This window comes from Abramis brama (genome assembly GCF_963993115.1).
Source record: "Abramis brama genome assembly, chromosome: 21".
Taxonomy (NCBI): Eukaryota; Metazoa; Chordata; class Actinopteri; order Cypriniformes; family Leuciscidae; genus Abramis; species Abramis brama.
Window position 1 is genome coordinate 29,550,592 of NC_139983.1, and position 17,090 is coordinate 29,567,681.

General features: G+C 41.0%; 1 protein-coding gene across 2 annotated transcripts in view; it reads right to left on the reverse strand.

Annotated features, from left to right (window-relative positions):
- The window catches only part of tmem63c (transmembrane protein 63C), a 62,761-nt gene that overhangs the window by 34,240 nt on the left and 11,431 nt on the right, over positions 1-17,090 (reverse strand). For both annotated transcript variants that reach the window (XM_084097865.1, XM_084097866.1), the window contains exon 2: positions 8,287-8,554. In XM_084097865.1, the coding sequence (XP_083953991.1) occupies positions 8,287-8,520 (234 nt within the window). In that variant the 5' untranslated portion in view covers positions 8,521-8,554. The remainder of the gene's footprint in view (positions 1-8,286; positions 8,555-17,090) is intronic.

The following is a 17,090-nucleotide window of genomic DNA, read 5'->3' on the forward strand; positions in this document are numbered from 1 at the left end:
AACGATGATGGTCTTCCCACAGACCTTGAGATGAGCGACCCTCAGGATCGCTCCCCAACCCGTGAGGGAAGCATCCGTCGTTAGCAGTTTGCGACAACAAGGAGCTCCCAGCACTGGGCCCTGGGACAGGAACCAAGGTTTCTTCCACATAACCAAGGCACGTAGGCATCACCGCGTGACCTTGATTGTGCGAAATGGGTTGCCCCTCGGGGAAAAACCCTCTGGTCCTGAGCCACCACTGCAGGGGCCTCATGTGCAGCAGTCCAAAAGGTATCCCGTTGGAAGCTGCTGCCATGAGACCCAACAGTCTCTGGAACTGTTTGACAGTGAGTAGCTGGCCTAGCTTTACACTTCTCACAGCTGCCAGGATCGAAGCGTGGCGATGACAGGCGCGCCTGCATCGACACTGAATCCCAAACCACGCCTAAAAAAGTGGTCCTCTAAAATAGAGAAGCACACTCTTCTTGGCGTTCAGCCGTAACCCCAACTCTTTCAAATGGGCGAGAACAACATCTCGATGTTGAACCGCCATCTAATGCGACTGAGCTAAAATCAACCAATCGTCGATGTAGTTCGTGATGCGAATACCCCGGAGGCGCAGAGGCGCCAGAGCTGTATCCACGCATTTGGTGAAAGTGCGGGGTGATAAAGCCAGGCCGAATGGAAGAACTCGATATTGGTATGCTTTGCCCCCGAAAGCAAACCTCAGGAACTTCCAATGACACGGACGGATGGAAATATGCGTCCTTGAGGTCTATCGTGACAAACCAGTCCTCGGACTAATCTGTGGCACGATTGTCTCAATGTTAACATTTTGAACTTGAGCTGCATGACAACTCGAAGACCTAAAATGGGACGCAATCCCCCGTCCTACTTTGGAACTATGAAGTACCGGCTGTAAAACCCGGTTCCCTGTTGGAGGGAGGTACATATTCTATGGCCCCTTTCTCTAACAGAGTGTTTACTTCCTGTTCCATAACCAGAACCTGCTCGGGGCCCACCATTGTGGGCAGGACCCCCATAAACCGCGGTGGGCGTTACTAGAATTGTATCTAATACCCTTTTTCCACGGTCTGCAGGACCCAACGAGAAACATTTGACAGTAGCTTCCACGCTGTCAAAGATTCTACTAGAGGTACCAGTCTCTCGAGACTGGTTTCTGGATTTTGTTGCTGTTGAGTAGTCGGTTCGTCGCCCTGTAACGGCGCACCGGCAGGGAACGACCAAACAGACTGCTCTAGCACCCTCCTCAGAGGGGGCGGGCATCCCGAGGCCACTACGTTTCCGGGTGGACCTTGAGATATGTGCTCGCCGGAGACCGCTGCGCCCTGTAACACCGGAGGCGGCAGGGTTGGCAGAACGGTCCCCTGAGCGCACCGAAGAGAGACGGCACCGTATTTTTCTCCTGCTGTTGAGCAGTCGGTTCGTCGCCCTGTAACGGCGCACCGGCAGGGAACGACCAAACAGACTGCTCTAGCACCCTCCTCAGAGGGGGCGGGCATCCCGAGGCCACTACGTTTCCGGGTGGACCTTGAGATATGTGCTCGCCGGAGACCGCTGCGCCCTGTAACACCGGAGGCGGCAGGGTTGGCAGAACGGTCCCCTGAGGGCACCGAAGAGAGACGGGCACCGTGAAAAGAGGTGTTAACCGCTCTGCTTCGGGGGGACTACCCTCATTTGTCCTGAGCCCTCAGACATCAGGACTTTTTCCCAGCAGCCTTCTTGGCGGTAATAACGGTCCGCAGATCCGTTTTACCCCTCGAAGACTGCTGGGTTTGAGAGCGCCCTCCGTGTCCCCGAGATTTTTGTGGGGGAGCACGGGAGGAAACGCTCTGTTTCTGAGTGGCGCGGTGCTCAGCGCTCTTTTTAGAGGAGTGAGGCTGCTCCCGCTCAGCAGCCTCATAGAAAGAACGGCGGGGGAGAAGTTTCTGAAGTGCAGCTGCCTGTTTTGAAGCTTCTTGTGACTTCGCTACAGCACTATTAACTGCGTCTCCAAATAACCCTTGCGTGGATACTGGTGCATCTAAAAGAACATGTTTTTCTTTGTCCTTTATGTCACTTAAGTTGAGCCACAGATGCCTCTCAGTGGCCACCAGGGCTGCCATAGAGCGGCCGATGGATTTAGCCGTCTCCTTGGTGGCCCTGAGAGACAAATCCGTGGCTCTACGCAGTTCAGACACCGTATCAGCACTAATACCCCCGCCCTCCTCATAATCACCCAATAACTCAGCCTGGTAAGCCTGCATTATGGACATTGTATGTAAACACGCTGCAGCTTGACCGGCGGCGGCATAAGCTTTATGAACCAGGGAAGAAGTAACTTTTACTGGCTTGGATGGAAGTGCAGGAGCCTTCAGAGAAGATGCCGTTGCTGGAGAGAGATAGCTCGCGAGCGTCTCTTCCACCTTCGGCATCTCCCCATAACCATGCTCTTTATAATTGTGAATGGATGAATAGTGTGATGTTTGTGCAGTATACACTCGATATGACACTGGTTTCGCCCACGATCTCGACACCTCGGTGTGGAGATCGGGGAAAAACGGCAGGCTCCTGCGCTGGGGCTGCGCACGAGATGGCAGGAAGCGTTCGTCGAGCTTACTTTTCGAACGAACGTCCTGCCTATCTTCTGGCCACTCAATAGACAGTCTGTCAACAGCTCTAGTAATGACATCGAGCAGTTCCTCAAACGCATGAGACTGAGGTGGCGAATCCTCAGACTCAGCTTCAATACTCACAACATCCAACTCCTCAGAGCTGGATAGTTGCAGTACTGGTACCTCTATCGGGGGGGAAGAAACCGCAGCGCGTGCTTCCACACCCTGATAAGAGGCACTGGATCTATCAGACGGATGCTGAGATAAGGCAGAGCCCGTCTCAACATCCACTGATAAATCCATCTGTGAACCCCAGGTCTGAGATCGACGCCGTGCCTCGGCAGCGGCGGGACCCGAGCCCTGGGGAGCGTGGTCGGGATTGAACCGAGCCAAGCGGGATCGGAGCGTACGCAATGGAAGCGCACAGCAATGCACACAGTCACCACCCTCGAGTGCTGACTGGGCATGCTCCTCTCCCAAACAAACAACACAAAGAGTGTGTGTGTCACCTCCCGTTAAATAACGCGGGCAGGGATGGACACACACTCTAAACTGCTGCTCGCTCGCCATACTGAATATATATATATATGATATAGACAGACAACACCAAATATACAGACAGATTTCACACAGAGCGCAACTGAAGACTCAGAAAGCTTTCGTTTTCTGTTTCGGGCCGGCTTTTATAGCTTCCTGGTACGTGACGTCACCCGCCTCTGACGTTCCGCCACACCATTGGACTGATTTTACATGTGCTTCAAGACGTCATCACGCAAAGCGTTCCCATAGCGTCAAACTCGACGCAACGCGAGTTCCCTTGAAAGGGAACTTAAATGTTAGAATTTTTAGGTCACCATTTTTTTTCAGTGTATATGCGGCAGCAGGTATGCTTTTCTTCAAATTAATTAACGAGTTTGTTTGCCCATAAAATCTTTAAGATATTAGGTTAAACTTATTTGGCTTGCTGTCCACTGAAGAGGGGCTCGATGAAGCAGCTTCAACTCGAGCTCTGATATACCCCCCCAGTGGCTAAATGTAGGATATAATAATTGAAGGGCAAGGAACCTGAGATGAAGGTGGAGTTTGGGGAGGTGGAGGGATACTGGAACAGCTGATACTAGAGAGAGGTAAGCGGCTGCTTATATACTCAGGCTGTTGATTGAAAGATTAGATGGGCTCACTCCTCCCTAACTTACGTTTAGGAACTTCATTTAAAGTGTTAACTTTTCTTTTTTATAAAATGGGGGGAATGTCATGGGAAAGAATATGTCATATTTCACCCAAAAAGCAAATAACTAATTTAGACATTATTAGGACTTTCTAGTGACATTTTGTTCATGACAATTCAGCAAATTCCCCTCCCAAATTCTCATTAATAAAAATAATCCAATATTTTTTTTCATTAAAATGCCCATGAAATCAATATATATATATATATATATATATATATATATATATACACAGTGAGGAAAATAAGTATTTGAACACCCTGCTATTTTGCAAGTTCTCCCACTTGGAAATCATGGAGGGGTCTGAAATTGTCATCGTAGGTGCATGTCCACTGTGAGAGACATAATCTAAAAAAAAAAATCCAGAAATCACAATATATGATTTTTTAACTATTTATTTGTATGATACAGCTGCAAATAATTATTTGAACACCTGTCTATCAGCTAGAATTCTGACCCTCAAAGACCTGTTAGTCTGCCTTTAAAATGTCCACCTCCACTCCATTTATTATCCTAAATTAGATGCACCTGTTTGAGGTCGTTAGCTGCATAAAGACACCTGTCCACCCCATACAATCAGTAAGAATCCAACTACTAACATGGCCAAGACCAAAGAGCTGTCCAAAGACACTAGAGACAAAATTGTACACCTCCACAAGGCTGGAAAGGGCTACGGGGAAATTGCTAAGCAGCTTGGTGAAAAAAGGTCCACTGTTGGAGCAATCATTAGAAAATGGAAGAAGCTAAACATGACTGTCAATCTCCCTCGGACTGGGGCTCCATGCAAGATCTCACCTCGTGGGGTCTCAATGATCCTAAGAAAGGTGAGAAATCAGCCCAGAACTACACGGGAGGAGCTGGTCAATGACCTGAAAAGAGCTGGGACCACCGTTTCCAAGGTTACTGTTGGTAACCTGTTTACTGTCCTGTTACTTTATCCTCTACAGTAAAAGACCTAGGTGTTATACTAGACTGCAACCTGTCTTTTGAAAATCATATTTCATATGTTACAAGAACAGCCTTTTTCCACCTTAGAAACATTGCTAAGCTACGTAACATGCTATCAGTTTCTGATGCAGAAAAATTAGTTCATGCATTCATGACCTCGAGACTAGATTACTGTAATGCTTTATTAGCCGGTTGTCCTGCATCCGCAATAAACAAGCTACAGTTAGTCCAAAATGCCGCCGCTAGAGTTCTTACTAGATCAAGAAAATATGATCATATAACACCAATTTTATCATCACTACATTGGTTACCTATAAAGTTCTGTATTAATTACAAGGTATTGCTACTGACTTATAAAGCCCTAAACGGTTTAGCTCCAGTCTATTTAACGGATCTTCTATCGCCCTATAATCCATCGCGCTCTTTAAGATCACTAAATTCGAGGCTTTTGGTCATACCTAGGATATCCAGATCCACCAAAGGAGGGAGAGCATTTTCACATTTAGCTCCAAAACTTTGGAATAGTCTTCCTGATACTGTTCGTTGCTCAGACTCGCTCTCCCAGTTTAAAACTAGATTAAAGACGCATCTTTTCAGCCAGGCATTCATATAATACTTTTAATCTTACAGTTAAATCCAACCTCTAGTTCATAAACGCCAGAGGAGAACTGGCCCCCGACTGAGCCTGGGTTCTCCCAAGGTTTTTTTTTCTCCATTAGGTCACCTGATGGAGTTTTTCGGTTCCTTGCCACTGTTGCCTTTGGCTTGCTCAGTTGGGGATATTTGGGATATTTAATTTAATTAATCAATCAACAATACTATTGATCAGCATTACCAAACGTGGACATTTTCCACTAGAAACAAGCATTGATGTATTATTTTAATTTAATACTGTGAAGCTGCTTTGATACAATCTGTATTGTGAAAAGCGCTATATAAATAAACTTGACTTGACTTGACTTGACTTAATACACTAAGACGTCATGGTTTGAAATCATGCATGGCATGGAAGGTTCCCCTGCTTAAACCAGCACATGTCAAGGCCCGTCTTAAGTTTGCCAATGACCATTTGGATGATCCAGAGGAGTCATGGGAGAAAGTCATGTGGTCAGATGAGACCAAAATAGAACTTTTTGGTCATAATTCCACTAAACGTGTTTGGAGGAAGAAGAATGATGAGTACCATCCCAAGAACACCATCCCTACTGTGAAGCATGGGGGTGGTAGCATCATGCTTTGGGGGTGTTTTTCTGCACATGGGACAGGGCGACTGCACTGTATTAAGGAGAGGATGACCGGGGCCATGTATTGCGAGATTTTGGGGAACAACCTCCTTCCCTCAGTTAGAGCATTGAAGATGGGTCGAGGCTGGGTCTTCCAACAGGACAATGACCTGAAGCACACAGCCAGGATAACCAAGGAGTGGCTCTGTAAGAAGCATATCAAGGTTCTGGCGTGGCCTAGCCAGTCTCCAGACCTAAACCCAATAGAGAATCTTTGTTTTTTTCAATTGTTTTCAATGGGAGCGCCACGTTTTTAAAACGCCATGAGCGTAGCGAGGCGCTGAGCGTTTTTTTCACGCTGAAGTGCCGAGCATTCTGCGTTTTTTACAGGTCGCCGAGAGTTGAAGAATGTTCAACTTTGGGTAAAACGCAGCGCTCATCACTGTCACTTTTTACCCAACCATCCAATCACAGTGGAGGAGGGGCGGGACTAATACCACAACGACCAACCACCACATTCTGCTTGTACAACGTCAACAGATGACAACAACAAGCATAATAACGGAACAAAATCATTTAAAACAAGAGCCAGAGAAAATACATTACATTGTATCGACATTGTTATGTAGAATCAACACAGAAACAAAATATGTGTGAAATGAGATACTAGTAACAATCTCGCGGATATTCCGTATCATAACAAGCAAAGTGTCTCAACTGAAAAAAACGCAACGCTGCCAAAACGCTCTCAAGCGCCCACAGATAGGCGTTTTCAGCAGAGCGCATAGCGTTTTCAGCTGGCTAAAAACGCTTTGGTGGACACACGGCCTTATCTATAAGCCAGTGTTCTCCAAAACAAAGACAAAATTCGCATTTAGAAGATATAAGCATTCGAAACTTACAGTCTCTCTTTTCTGCCAATATGGATCAATGATTTTGATGATATCACTCTGCACTTCTTCTCATCAGATTTTCTGTCCAATCAAATTCTCTCTAGAATCTGAAGCGTGAAATATCCCGCCCCCTACATTATAAATAGACGCTGATGCTGCAGCTGAAATCAGTTACTTATTCACACATTAACAAAGTGCACTACATAGAGGAAAAAGGAAAGGAGCTGATCGATATGTCTTGCCATGTCGTCCTGTTTCAGTGGAAATTATTCTGATTTCTCTCAACATGGGGACTGCAGAAATGTCAGTCAATAAATGGCAAAACAAAGTAACTTGAATTACTAATTTTAAAAAGTAACTCTATATATTTTGTTGTAAATGTAAAAGTAATATGTTACTGCGCATATTTGAAATTTTATGCAAAGTATTTTTTTCTTTTGATTTTGGTGTGAAAAAGCAACAACATGTTCTTCACCCAGAGACACCGGAGGTCTTTAGGGTTCAAATTCTGAGGATTAAATTCTCAAACAATTAGAGGTTATAACATCATTGAATCACAAGAAAGTGCATAAGATGCACTTGACATTAAGGGCCAGATTTACTAAACAGGGCAAATGAGCGTGAGAGCGCAATTCCATAAAAGCGCAGATGGGAGTGGAAAGTTCTGCGCGTGATTTACTGACGATGTGCAAATCAAGTGAAGTTCACAACGTAATTTCGGGAGGAGTGAACCCATCTAATCTTTCAATTAACTGCTGGAGCATAAAAGCAGCCGTTCACCTTGCTCCGGCATCAGCTGTTTTGGCATCCCTCCACCTCCCCAATTCCACCAACATAATTTAGGCATCTTGCTACCATACTCATCATCTAAGCATTAGTAATCCCACTGGGGTATATCTAAGCTCGAGTTCTAAGCTTCCTCGAGCCCTTCCACTGCGGACAGCAAGCCAAATATGCTTAACCTTATTAGCTTACAGATTATATGGGTAAAGGAACTCGTGAAAGAACACAAACATAATCAGATAATTTCCATAATAGACCAACGCAATCTACCAAATTAGCACTTGGTTTAAGACATGCTTTCTTTGGTCTTTAAATAATGGTGCAAATACCAGTAAATTGACGAGCGCAAACCTTAATAAATCACCTTGCATGATTCATTTAACTACTTTCCTCGCATAAATTTTGCGTCTGAAAGGGAAACTCCGACAAATGCATGCAATGAAGTCCCTGTCCACGCCTTTTCAGCGCTAATTTTTCACTGTGTCTTTAGTAAATCCTGAAAGTAGTTTTTACTGCCAAAAGAGGGTTTGTGCTGGCGCAAGCTCTTGGTACATCTGGCCCTAAATGTCATTCAGTTGTAGATAAACAATGAAATATGTTAGCAGGGATGTTGTACCAGCCACACAACGACGTTGATGGCGAGGACAGTGGGGACTCCTCCAAAGGGCAGGCCCTGCAGGACACTGCTGCGAGAGTGAGAGCGATAACATCTCTCTGCTGTGCCATTCTCCTCCATCAGTGAGCCCAGGAAACTCCTGACGTCCAGCTCCTCTAGAGGACTGCCACCACCTGCAGGCCAGGACTCAAACACCGGCTGAGACGAACCCAACAGGTCAGAGCGCACCGCCATGGCTCAAGAAGCCCTTCAAACTGTCAAAGCATCACTGAGGAGAGACGACAGGGAACAAACAACATCAAACACATGTCGAATATTTGAAAAGATAATAACATTGATGATGTCCACTACTCATTCATATGGAAAAAATACAAAATTAGTCAATCAGGAAACATTTGTTAAAAGAAATGAAGCAAAATAAGTTTAAATTAGATAAGTAGAAGTGCTAACATTTCTAAAACAAAAACTGAAATAAAAATAAAGCTAAATAGAAATATTTAAATCAAAAACTAATAAAAAAATGTCAAGTTTTAAAGTTAAAACAAACTGAAAATAAAAAAGAAACAAAAAGCTAATTCAAAATATTAATAAATAGCATAATATAATATATAAATCTGATCTCTGACTTTTGATTGCAGACTTTGGTATCTTGGCAAATCAGGGCAAATCAAATCAAGACACTGTTGAGATATCTTCTGAAACCTCTGAGATTACTAGGGTCTTTTTTTTTCGCAGGAGAAAGATTTTTTTCCCCAAGGGAAGATTCCTTTTCATCAGCTACTTCCATAGACGGAGTGTGTTTAAAGCTAGAAATCTTAGTCTTCCCCTGGCCATGGGCAAGATATGTGTAATACACTTTTTTCAGCAAGGATGCATTAAATTAAATGTGACAGTAAAAGTAACAAATAAAATCTATTTCAAATAATTGATGTTCCTTTGAACTTTCAGTAACACTTTAGTTTAGGTTCCAATTCTCACTATTAACTAGCTGCTTATTAGCATGCGCATTACTAGGATATTGGCTGTTTATTAGTACTTATAAAGCACATATTAATGCCTTATTCTTCATGACCATATTCTACATCCCTTAATCCAACCCAATGCCAAAACTTAACAACCTTACTAACTATTAATAAGCAGTAATTAGGTTACTAACTATAAATAAGCAGTTTACTGAGGCAAAAGTCGTAGTTAATAGTTAGTTAATAGTGAGAATTGGACCCTAATCTAAAGTGTGACAGAACTTTCTATTCGTCAAAATATCCTGGATGAAAAAAAATATCAGTTTGCACAAAAATATTAAGCAGAACAACTGTTTTCAACATGAATACTGTAAATGTTTCTTGAGCAGCAAATCAACATATTATAATGATTTCTGAAGGATCATGTGACTGAAGACTGGAGTAGTGATGTTGAAAATTCAGCAATAAGTTACATTTTAAAATGTATTAACATAGAAAATACTTGAGATGGCATTAGTGATTTTTTTTAATAACATATGCCTTGAACTTCTGAAGAAGACAGTAATGTAATACGAAGTATACCTGAGCAGTGGAAGCATTGTGCATTCATTCTGCAAAAAGCTGGTACTAGCAACGGGGCAATTTGAACAAACATTTCTAAACCTTTGAACAAACACTGAGGCAGCTTGAAGCACCATTTTCATTCAGTTTAACAGATGTGTTTCAATTACCTTTATGAATATTGCCCTCAAGCGCATTAACAGGAACACACAAAACAACGCTCATTGCTTTCTTTGGTGATATTACAGATAATGTTGTGCCTTAATGATTGCCATAGTACTAACAAACCATCTCCCAACTCACACACAGACTAAGCCACGTCACATCAGTCGCTTACTCCCCATAAAATCACTTTTTGAAGCTACATCATCCTCAAGCCATGCAGACTATTTGACTCTAGAAATTCTAATCGACTATAAAACAAACTATAATTAATGTTGTTTTTTGTATTCTACATTGTTGAAATATACATGGATTAAAGTTAGTTATGATGCTGTCAGTTCCTGTTGTTTGTAATGTCAATCAAATGGCAATTTGCACTGAAAAATTACCTAATGGCTCTGAAATATTATATATTATTGTATAATATATATTATTATACAATATTGCAATAATAATAAATGTTTAAATTGACTAATATTAAAAGAAATTAAAGAATAAAATGTATATATTTAAATAGTTTTACAGTTATAGCTTTTAAAATATAGGGATATCATGCTCAAGTAAGAACAACTAACCATCTTTACAGTATAAAACTACTGGAATCTAAATCGGGTCATACAGCAAGCAATCAGGATGAGTTAAAGCTCGCTTTTATGAGAAAAATTCTGTTGACAGAAAAAAATTTACCATCCCCATAACTCACTAATTTACTGTCAGCTCAAATAAATAACCAATAGGTTTGCACGGTTGCTTCCAGTCGGACAGATGGTGCATAGATGGCTCTTTTGCTTAGTACAGTCTGACTCTCATCCTCTCGCCATAGGTTAGGAAAGAAAAACTAACAGCCATTAATCACAGGTTAAGAAATTATGATGATGAGTCAGCAGTTCTTTCCTCTAAACATTGCGTGTACAGTACACACACACACACACACGGTATAGTATACTATAATATACACTATACAATGCTGTACAACACATAAATAAGTTCTATTATAACTTACAACATTATTTCATAAGTGAATATGCTCAAACAATAATGCTCCAACGCCCCAAAAAATATCACATTTCCTTTACAGCTATTACAACACAAGATTCATGAATATATTGTGTATATAAAAGCGTCTCAGATAACAAAGCACTGTGTATATATATGCCAATACTTCGTTATATGAGATGCTTTTACCCAAATTGTAAAATATCAAAGCAGCAACAACATACTGTGTGAAAATAACCACATGTGAAATGCATACATAAATACTATTAAGGAACAATGTTCATTTTTAAGTGTCAAATAGATCATCTGAAAAAGTGAAGTGTCATCTCACTCTGTTAGGTGTTTTGTAGTTTACTTGAAAAGACTGAGAATGAGTAAAAGAAGAAACACATTTGAGTCCCACTGTTTTGAGGGTGAGCAGCTGGAGATGCTAAGAGCTAAAGCCACCTGAGCTCCTGATGACATGCTGAAAAAAATGTATATGTACAATAGAAATACTTCAGAAAAAGCTTGTTTTGATCATGTTCACAAAAGGGTCTGTCAACTGTGTTTTTATACTATGGGTCAGAGGAGACTGTGAATGGGTCCAAGGGACTACAGATGAAAATTAGCTTTTCCGCTAACTCTGGCGCATTTACATCTTGAGTGTAAACAAAAAATGTCAATTGATGTGCATTGTCCCTTTAAAAAAAAAAAAAAAAAAAAATAATGTGAATAAGCTAACAATGTGTGCGATGTGTCCAGTCAACTATGTTACTGTGAATTTTTTTCTTTTCTTCATTTTTAATAACTAAAGTGCTGCTTGTCATATCCATTTAGAGTATATTTTATATCCAGACAGGTTGGAATTTTGCGTAACATCTCTTAAATTTACCAAATGTGTCTTTAAGGCAGATTTACAATATGTAACAAAAAAATTCTGTCCTTGGTGACTGTGCTGAGAATATCGCAATATCTGCAAAAAAATCTGATTGTTTTTAAATTATTAAAATTATTGTTTTAAAATATTAAAAGCACTTTAATAACACTTAATCAGAGTTTGTGATGGCATACAGTTTGTCTATAACAAATTTACCAGGGAAAACTGTCACATAGTTATTGTTACAGTTTCATTTTCATTGACTTTTAGGGTACGTTTACATGACAATGATGTACTAAAAACTGAACGTTTTTCCTTTGCGTTTTTCACGTACAGACGTCAACGCTATCAAACCGATCCCCGTTCACACGGATCTGCGAAAACGACTAAAAACGCTGTATTATTCATGCCAGGCCAGTAGTTGGCGATGTCACTTTGTAAAGAAAACCAATAGACTGAACACGTAACGCGCAAGTGTCACCATTTTCACAAACTTGTGTTTTTGTAGTTTACACAGGGACAATAATGGTATTGCTTTCATAAACTTGCACTTTGAAACCCGTTTTCAATGGTTTGCCTTTTCAGGCCCCAAAACACAGTTGTCGTGTAAATAAACTGCCAAAAAGCATAAGAAAGTTTTCCATTTTTAGCTAAAAATGGTGTCGTGTAAACAGCCCCTTAGTTTTGTTACGTTGTTTCTCATGTTAGATTACTCGCTTTTGTTTTGTAAAAATAAAGTTTAAGCTGCTAAAAGATCCGCTACTACTTATCTTCCCCCTATCCTGGACATAACAAAAACATCTTTAATTTCAAAATGGTATTTAATGATTAAGTTTGGAAGCTAGCAGATGTGTTACACAGATTAAATATATAAACTGAAACCAATAGTAATTTTATTAAGAAAGCATATACAGTATATGGTTTATTCTATAATTGGCGTTACATTTCACACTAAAAAGTTAATTGCCTTGTTTAATGCTATGTTTAACTTTTTTTTTTTTCCTAAGTTTTTGTCCTCTTGATCTTTTCTCAGAAGATTTTGCAGAGAGAGTTTCCTCCAGAGGATGGTACAGAAAACCACGCACACTATGTGCCATGATGAAATGTTTTTCGTTTTGATATATGAAGCTTTTGGGCCTGGAATTCAATATTAGATTGTCCTGAACTCTGAACCACAAGAATCAACTTCAGTGCATGTCCACAGAGTAAAAGCATTTGTCAGCTGAAGCTCCATTACCTGCTTGAGCAAGCACGTGATTTTGGAGTATGTATGAAAAACGGAGAAAGACTTGAGACAGCAAAAGGCAAGACAGGAATAACACTGTGAACTCTAATCGACCCGCTTGATGAAACTTGTCAAATCATAAGGATAAAGATAATAGAGTGTTATGCCCCCATGAAACGACTAACAATTACCTTCAGTGAAACAATATCAGAGTCTGGTCGCTCTACCGGGGAGAACACTGAGCCATGTTTCAACATGCTTTTATCCTCACAGTGCTTGTTGTTTGTGTTGTGCTTGCATCTTTTACTGCAAAGTCACTGAATCTAGGTTACATTCCTTCAAATCAGCTCTCAGATCCTCAGGGCTCATGAATACAAATGAGTCAAAGCGTCACATTCTTTTTGCATATTCACTTGATGCATTTTGGAAGTATTTTTGCTTCCCAAATAGAGAGGTGCAGGCTATTGCTATAACAGCTTTCCTGTGTTTAAGAATCCAAAAAAGGGCATTCTACAAATAGTTTCAAAAGTAATTTCTAAAATAAATAGCATGTAGTTCAAGAGATGTAATTTCCCTATATATTAAGGATGTAATATTTAACATCCAAAAATCCATACATCCATAGCTTGCTTTCTTTCTTTACTAATATCATGAATTATTAATTCATAAGTATAATTAAGTTTTACGGAGTTGCACCACATGACATTTTATAACCTCTTATTTTTTAAAAGACTTGACATAATCAGGGTCTGCAGGGGTCTTCTCTATATTTTTTCTGTATATATTTCTGCATCTTGTTTGGACCATATTGCATTGATTCTGTGTGTGTGTATATATATATATATATATATATATTTCTGTCATGACAACTCTCAGAGTGTTTGGCATTGTAATGGATATGACAATGTTGATATGTTTTGCTGATGCTGTTATAGAGCAAGTACAGGACTTGCCACTGCCAATACACACACAACACGCTGCTGTGAGCAAGTAAGACATGCTGCTGCTGTACAATATAAGTAACATACATAAATAACCCGTAGCAGATTTACTGTATACAGGTGGAGTTCAATGAGCAATAGCTTTGCTAATGCCAGTACAGTAACATGTTTGTTTCTACCTGTGCTATGCTAGCAGCATACGGTCTTTAAATTGTACAACACGACTCAAAGTCAAATACAAACAGGTCATTTCCGTTCACTCAAAATCACACACATTTGAATTTTTAAAATATAAAAGCATATTTCACTAAAAATATTAAATTCATTGTGTCAGACTAAATAATCTAGGAGATTTTACATGATCGATTCAGGTAGATTGCATTAAAGAAATCAAGCCTTAAAAATTGCTTAAAATATAATGTGTAATATTGTTACCATCATTTTTTTTTTTTTTAAGTAGATAGTATGTAACATTTTTTACAGTGTGCTGTAAATCCATGCTAGGCAGGAAATATTGCATTACTTTTCCCATTTTCCCCTCTCAAACATCAGACAGGAATCCCTTGGCTTGATTCGCTGTGACTGAACAGATGGATTAGCCACAGAATATCCAAGGAGCATCCGGCCAAGATGAAAGAAGCCCTCCTCTAGAGATCCCACCACCCACAACTGACATTCTCATCTTTCAGTCAGTAATCCAGAGATCTTAGTCCTGGGCTAGATTTGGTGGCGTAATGAATCTGTAAAGATCTGTCAGATGACAAAGCCTAGCAGGAATTAAATATGCTAATTGGAATAGGACAATTTTATATAAGCTGCTGTTACACATTGAGGAATAAGAGTGACAGATAGAAATAATAGTTTTTCTCAGGGTCTCCAAGGTGTTCTGAGTGTTATAGCATGTTGCTAAGCGGTCGCTAGGGTGTTCTGGGTAGTTGCTAGGGTGCTTATCGGTGGCTTGTACTGTGTTCTTGTGCACACTATGTGTTCATAGCACAAATGCTGTTGAGCATCAAAGTTTAAAGCCGTGTTACAATTCACAGGGTCCCCACGCAGTTTCACAGCTCCCTAAACTCAGCAGGGGGTGTCTGTAGAAGTTCACTTCACTTGATTATATTTGTTCATTTGGAATGCCCAGCTACATCATCAAACGCAGATGACACTTAAATCACACAGATTAGAGGTGTCCAATATGATGACAATTTATACAGTATATTTCTGTTATGACAACTCTCGGAGAGATTGACAAGATAATGGATATGGTGCTAATGTATTTGGTCTTGGTGGAATAGATCTGCTGCCAATACATTCATAGACATGCTGCTGTGAGCATGTAGAGCATGCTGCTGTTGCACATACAGTGAGGAAAATAAGTATTTGAACACCCTGCTATTTTGCAAGTTCTCCCACTTGGAAATCATGGAGGGGTCTGAAATTGTCATCGTAGGTGCATGTCCACTGTGAGAGACATAATCTAAAAAAAAAAAAAAACCAGAAATCACAATATATGATTTTTTAACTATTTATTTGTATGATACAGCTGCAAATAAGTATTTGAACACCTGTCTATCAGCTAGAATTCTGACCCTCAAAGACCTGTTAGTCTGCCTTTAAAATGTCCACCTCCACTCCATTTATTATCCTAAATTAGATGCACCTGTTTGAGGTCGTTAGCTGCATAAAGACACCTGTCCACCCCATACAATCAGTAAGAATCCAACTACTAACATGGCCAAGACCAAAGAGCTGTCCAAAGACACTAGAGACAAAATTGTACACCTCCACAAGGCTGGAAAGGGCTACGGGGAAATTGCCAAGCAGCTTGGTGAAAAAAGGTCCACTGTTGGAGCAATCATTAGAAAATGGAAGAAGCAAAACATGACTGTCAATCTCCCTCGAACTGGGGCTCCATGCAAGATCTCACCTCGTGGGGTCTCAATGATCCTAAGAAAGGTGAGAAATCAGCCCAGAACTACACGGGAGGAGCTGGTCAATGACCTGAAAAGAGCTGGGACCACCGTTTCCAAGGTTACTGTTGGTAATACACTAAGACGTCATGGTTTGAAATCATGCATGGCACGGAAGGTTCCCCTGCTTAAACCAGCACATGTCAAGGCCCGTCTTAAGTTTGCCAATGACCATTTGGATGATCCAGAGGAGTCATGGGAGAAAGTCATGTGGTCAGATGAGACCAAAATAGAACTAGGAAGAAGAATGATGAGTACCATCCCAAGAACACCATCCCTACTGTGAAGCATGGGGGTGGTAGCATCATGCTTTGGGGGTGTTTTTCTGCACATGGGACAGGGCGACTGCACTGTATTAAGGAGAGGATGACCGGGGCCATGTATTGCGAGATTTTGGGGAACAACCTCCTTCCCTCAGTTAGAGCATTGAAGATGGGTCGAGGCTGGGTCTTCCAACATGACAATGACCCGAAGCACACAGCCAGGATAACCAAGGAGTGGCTCTGTAAGAAGTATATCAAGGTTCTGGCGTGGCCTAGCCAGTCTCCAGACCTAAACCCAATAGAGAATCTTCAGCGACAGCCCAGAAACCTGACTGATCTAGAGAAGATCTGTGTGGAGGAGTGGGCCAAAATCCCTCCTGCAGTGTGTGCAAACCTGGTGAAAAACTACAGGAAACGTTTGACCTCTGTAATTGCAAACAAAGGCTACTATTCCAAATATTAACATTGAATTTCTCAGGTGTTCAAATACTTATTTGCAGCTGTATCATACAAATAAATAGTTAAAAAATCATACATTGTGATTTCTGGATTTTTTTTTTTAGATTATGTCTCTCACAGTGGACATGCACCTACGATGACAATTTCAGACCCCTCCATGATTTCTAAGTGGGAGAACTTGCAAAATAGCAGGGTGTTCAAATACTTATTTTCCTCACTGTATAACATGCATGAAATAACCCCTGTATAGCAGATCTATACAAGTGGAGCTGGGGAAGGTGAAGGGTTTCTGAAAGCGCACTGCAGACTGCTAACAGCGAACAATGCCAGGTATCTGAATGTTAAGCCGCAGCTCATTGGCTGCTGATGCCACAGCGGGAACCAATCAGCTGTGCTATGTAGATTACGA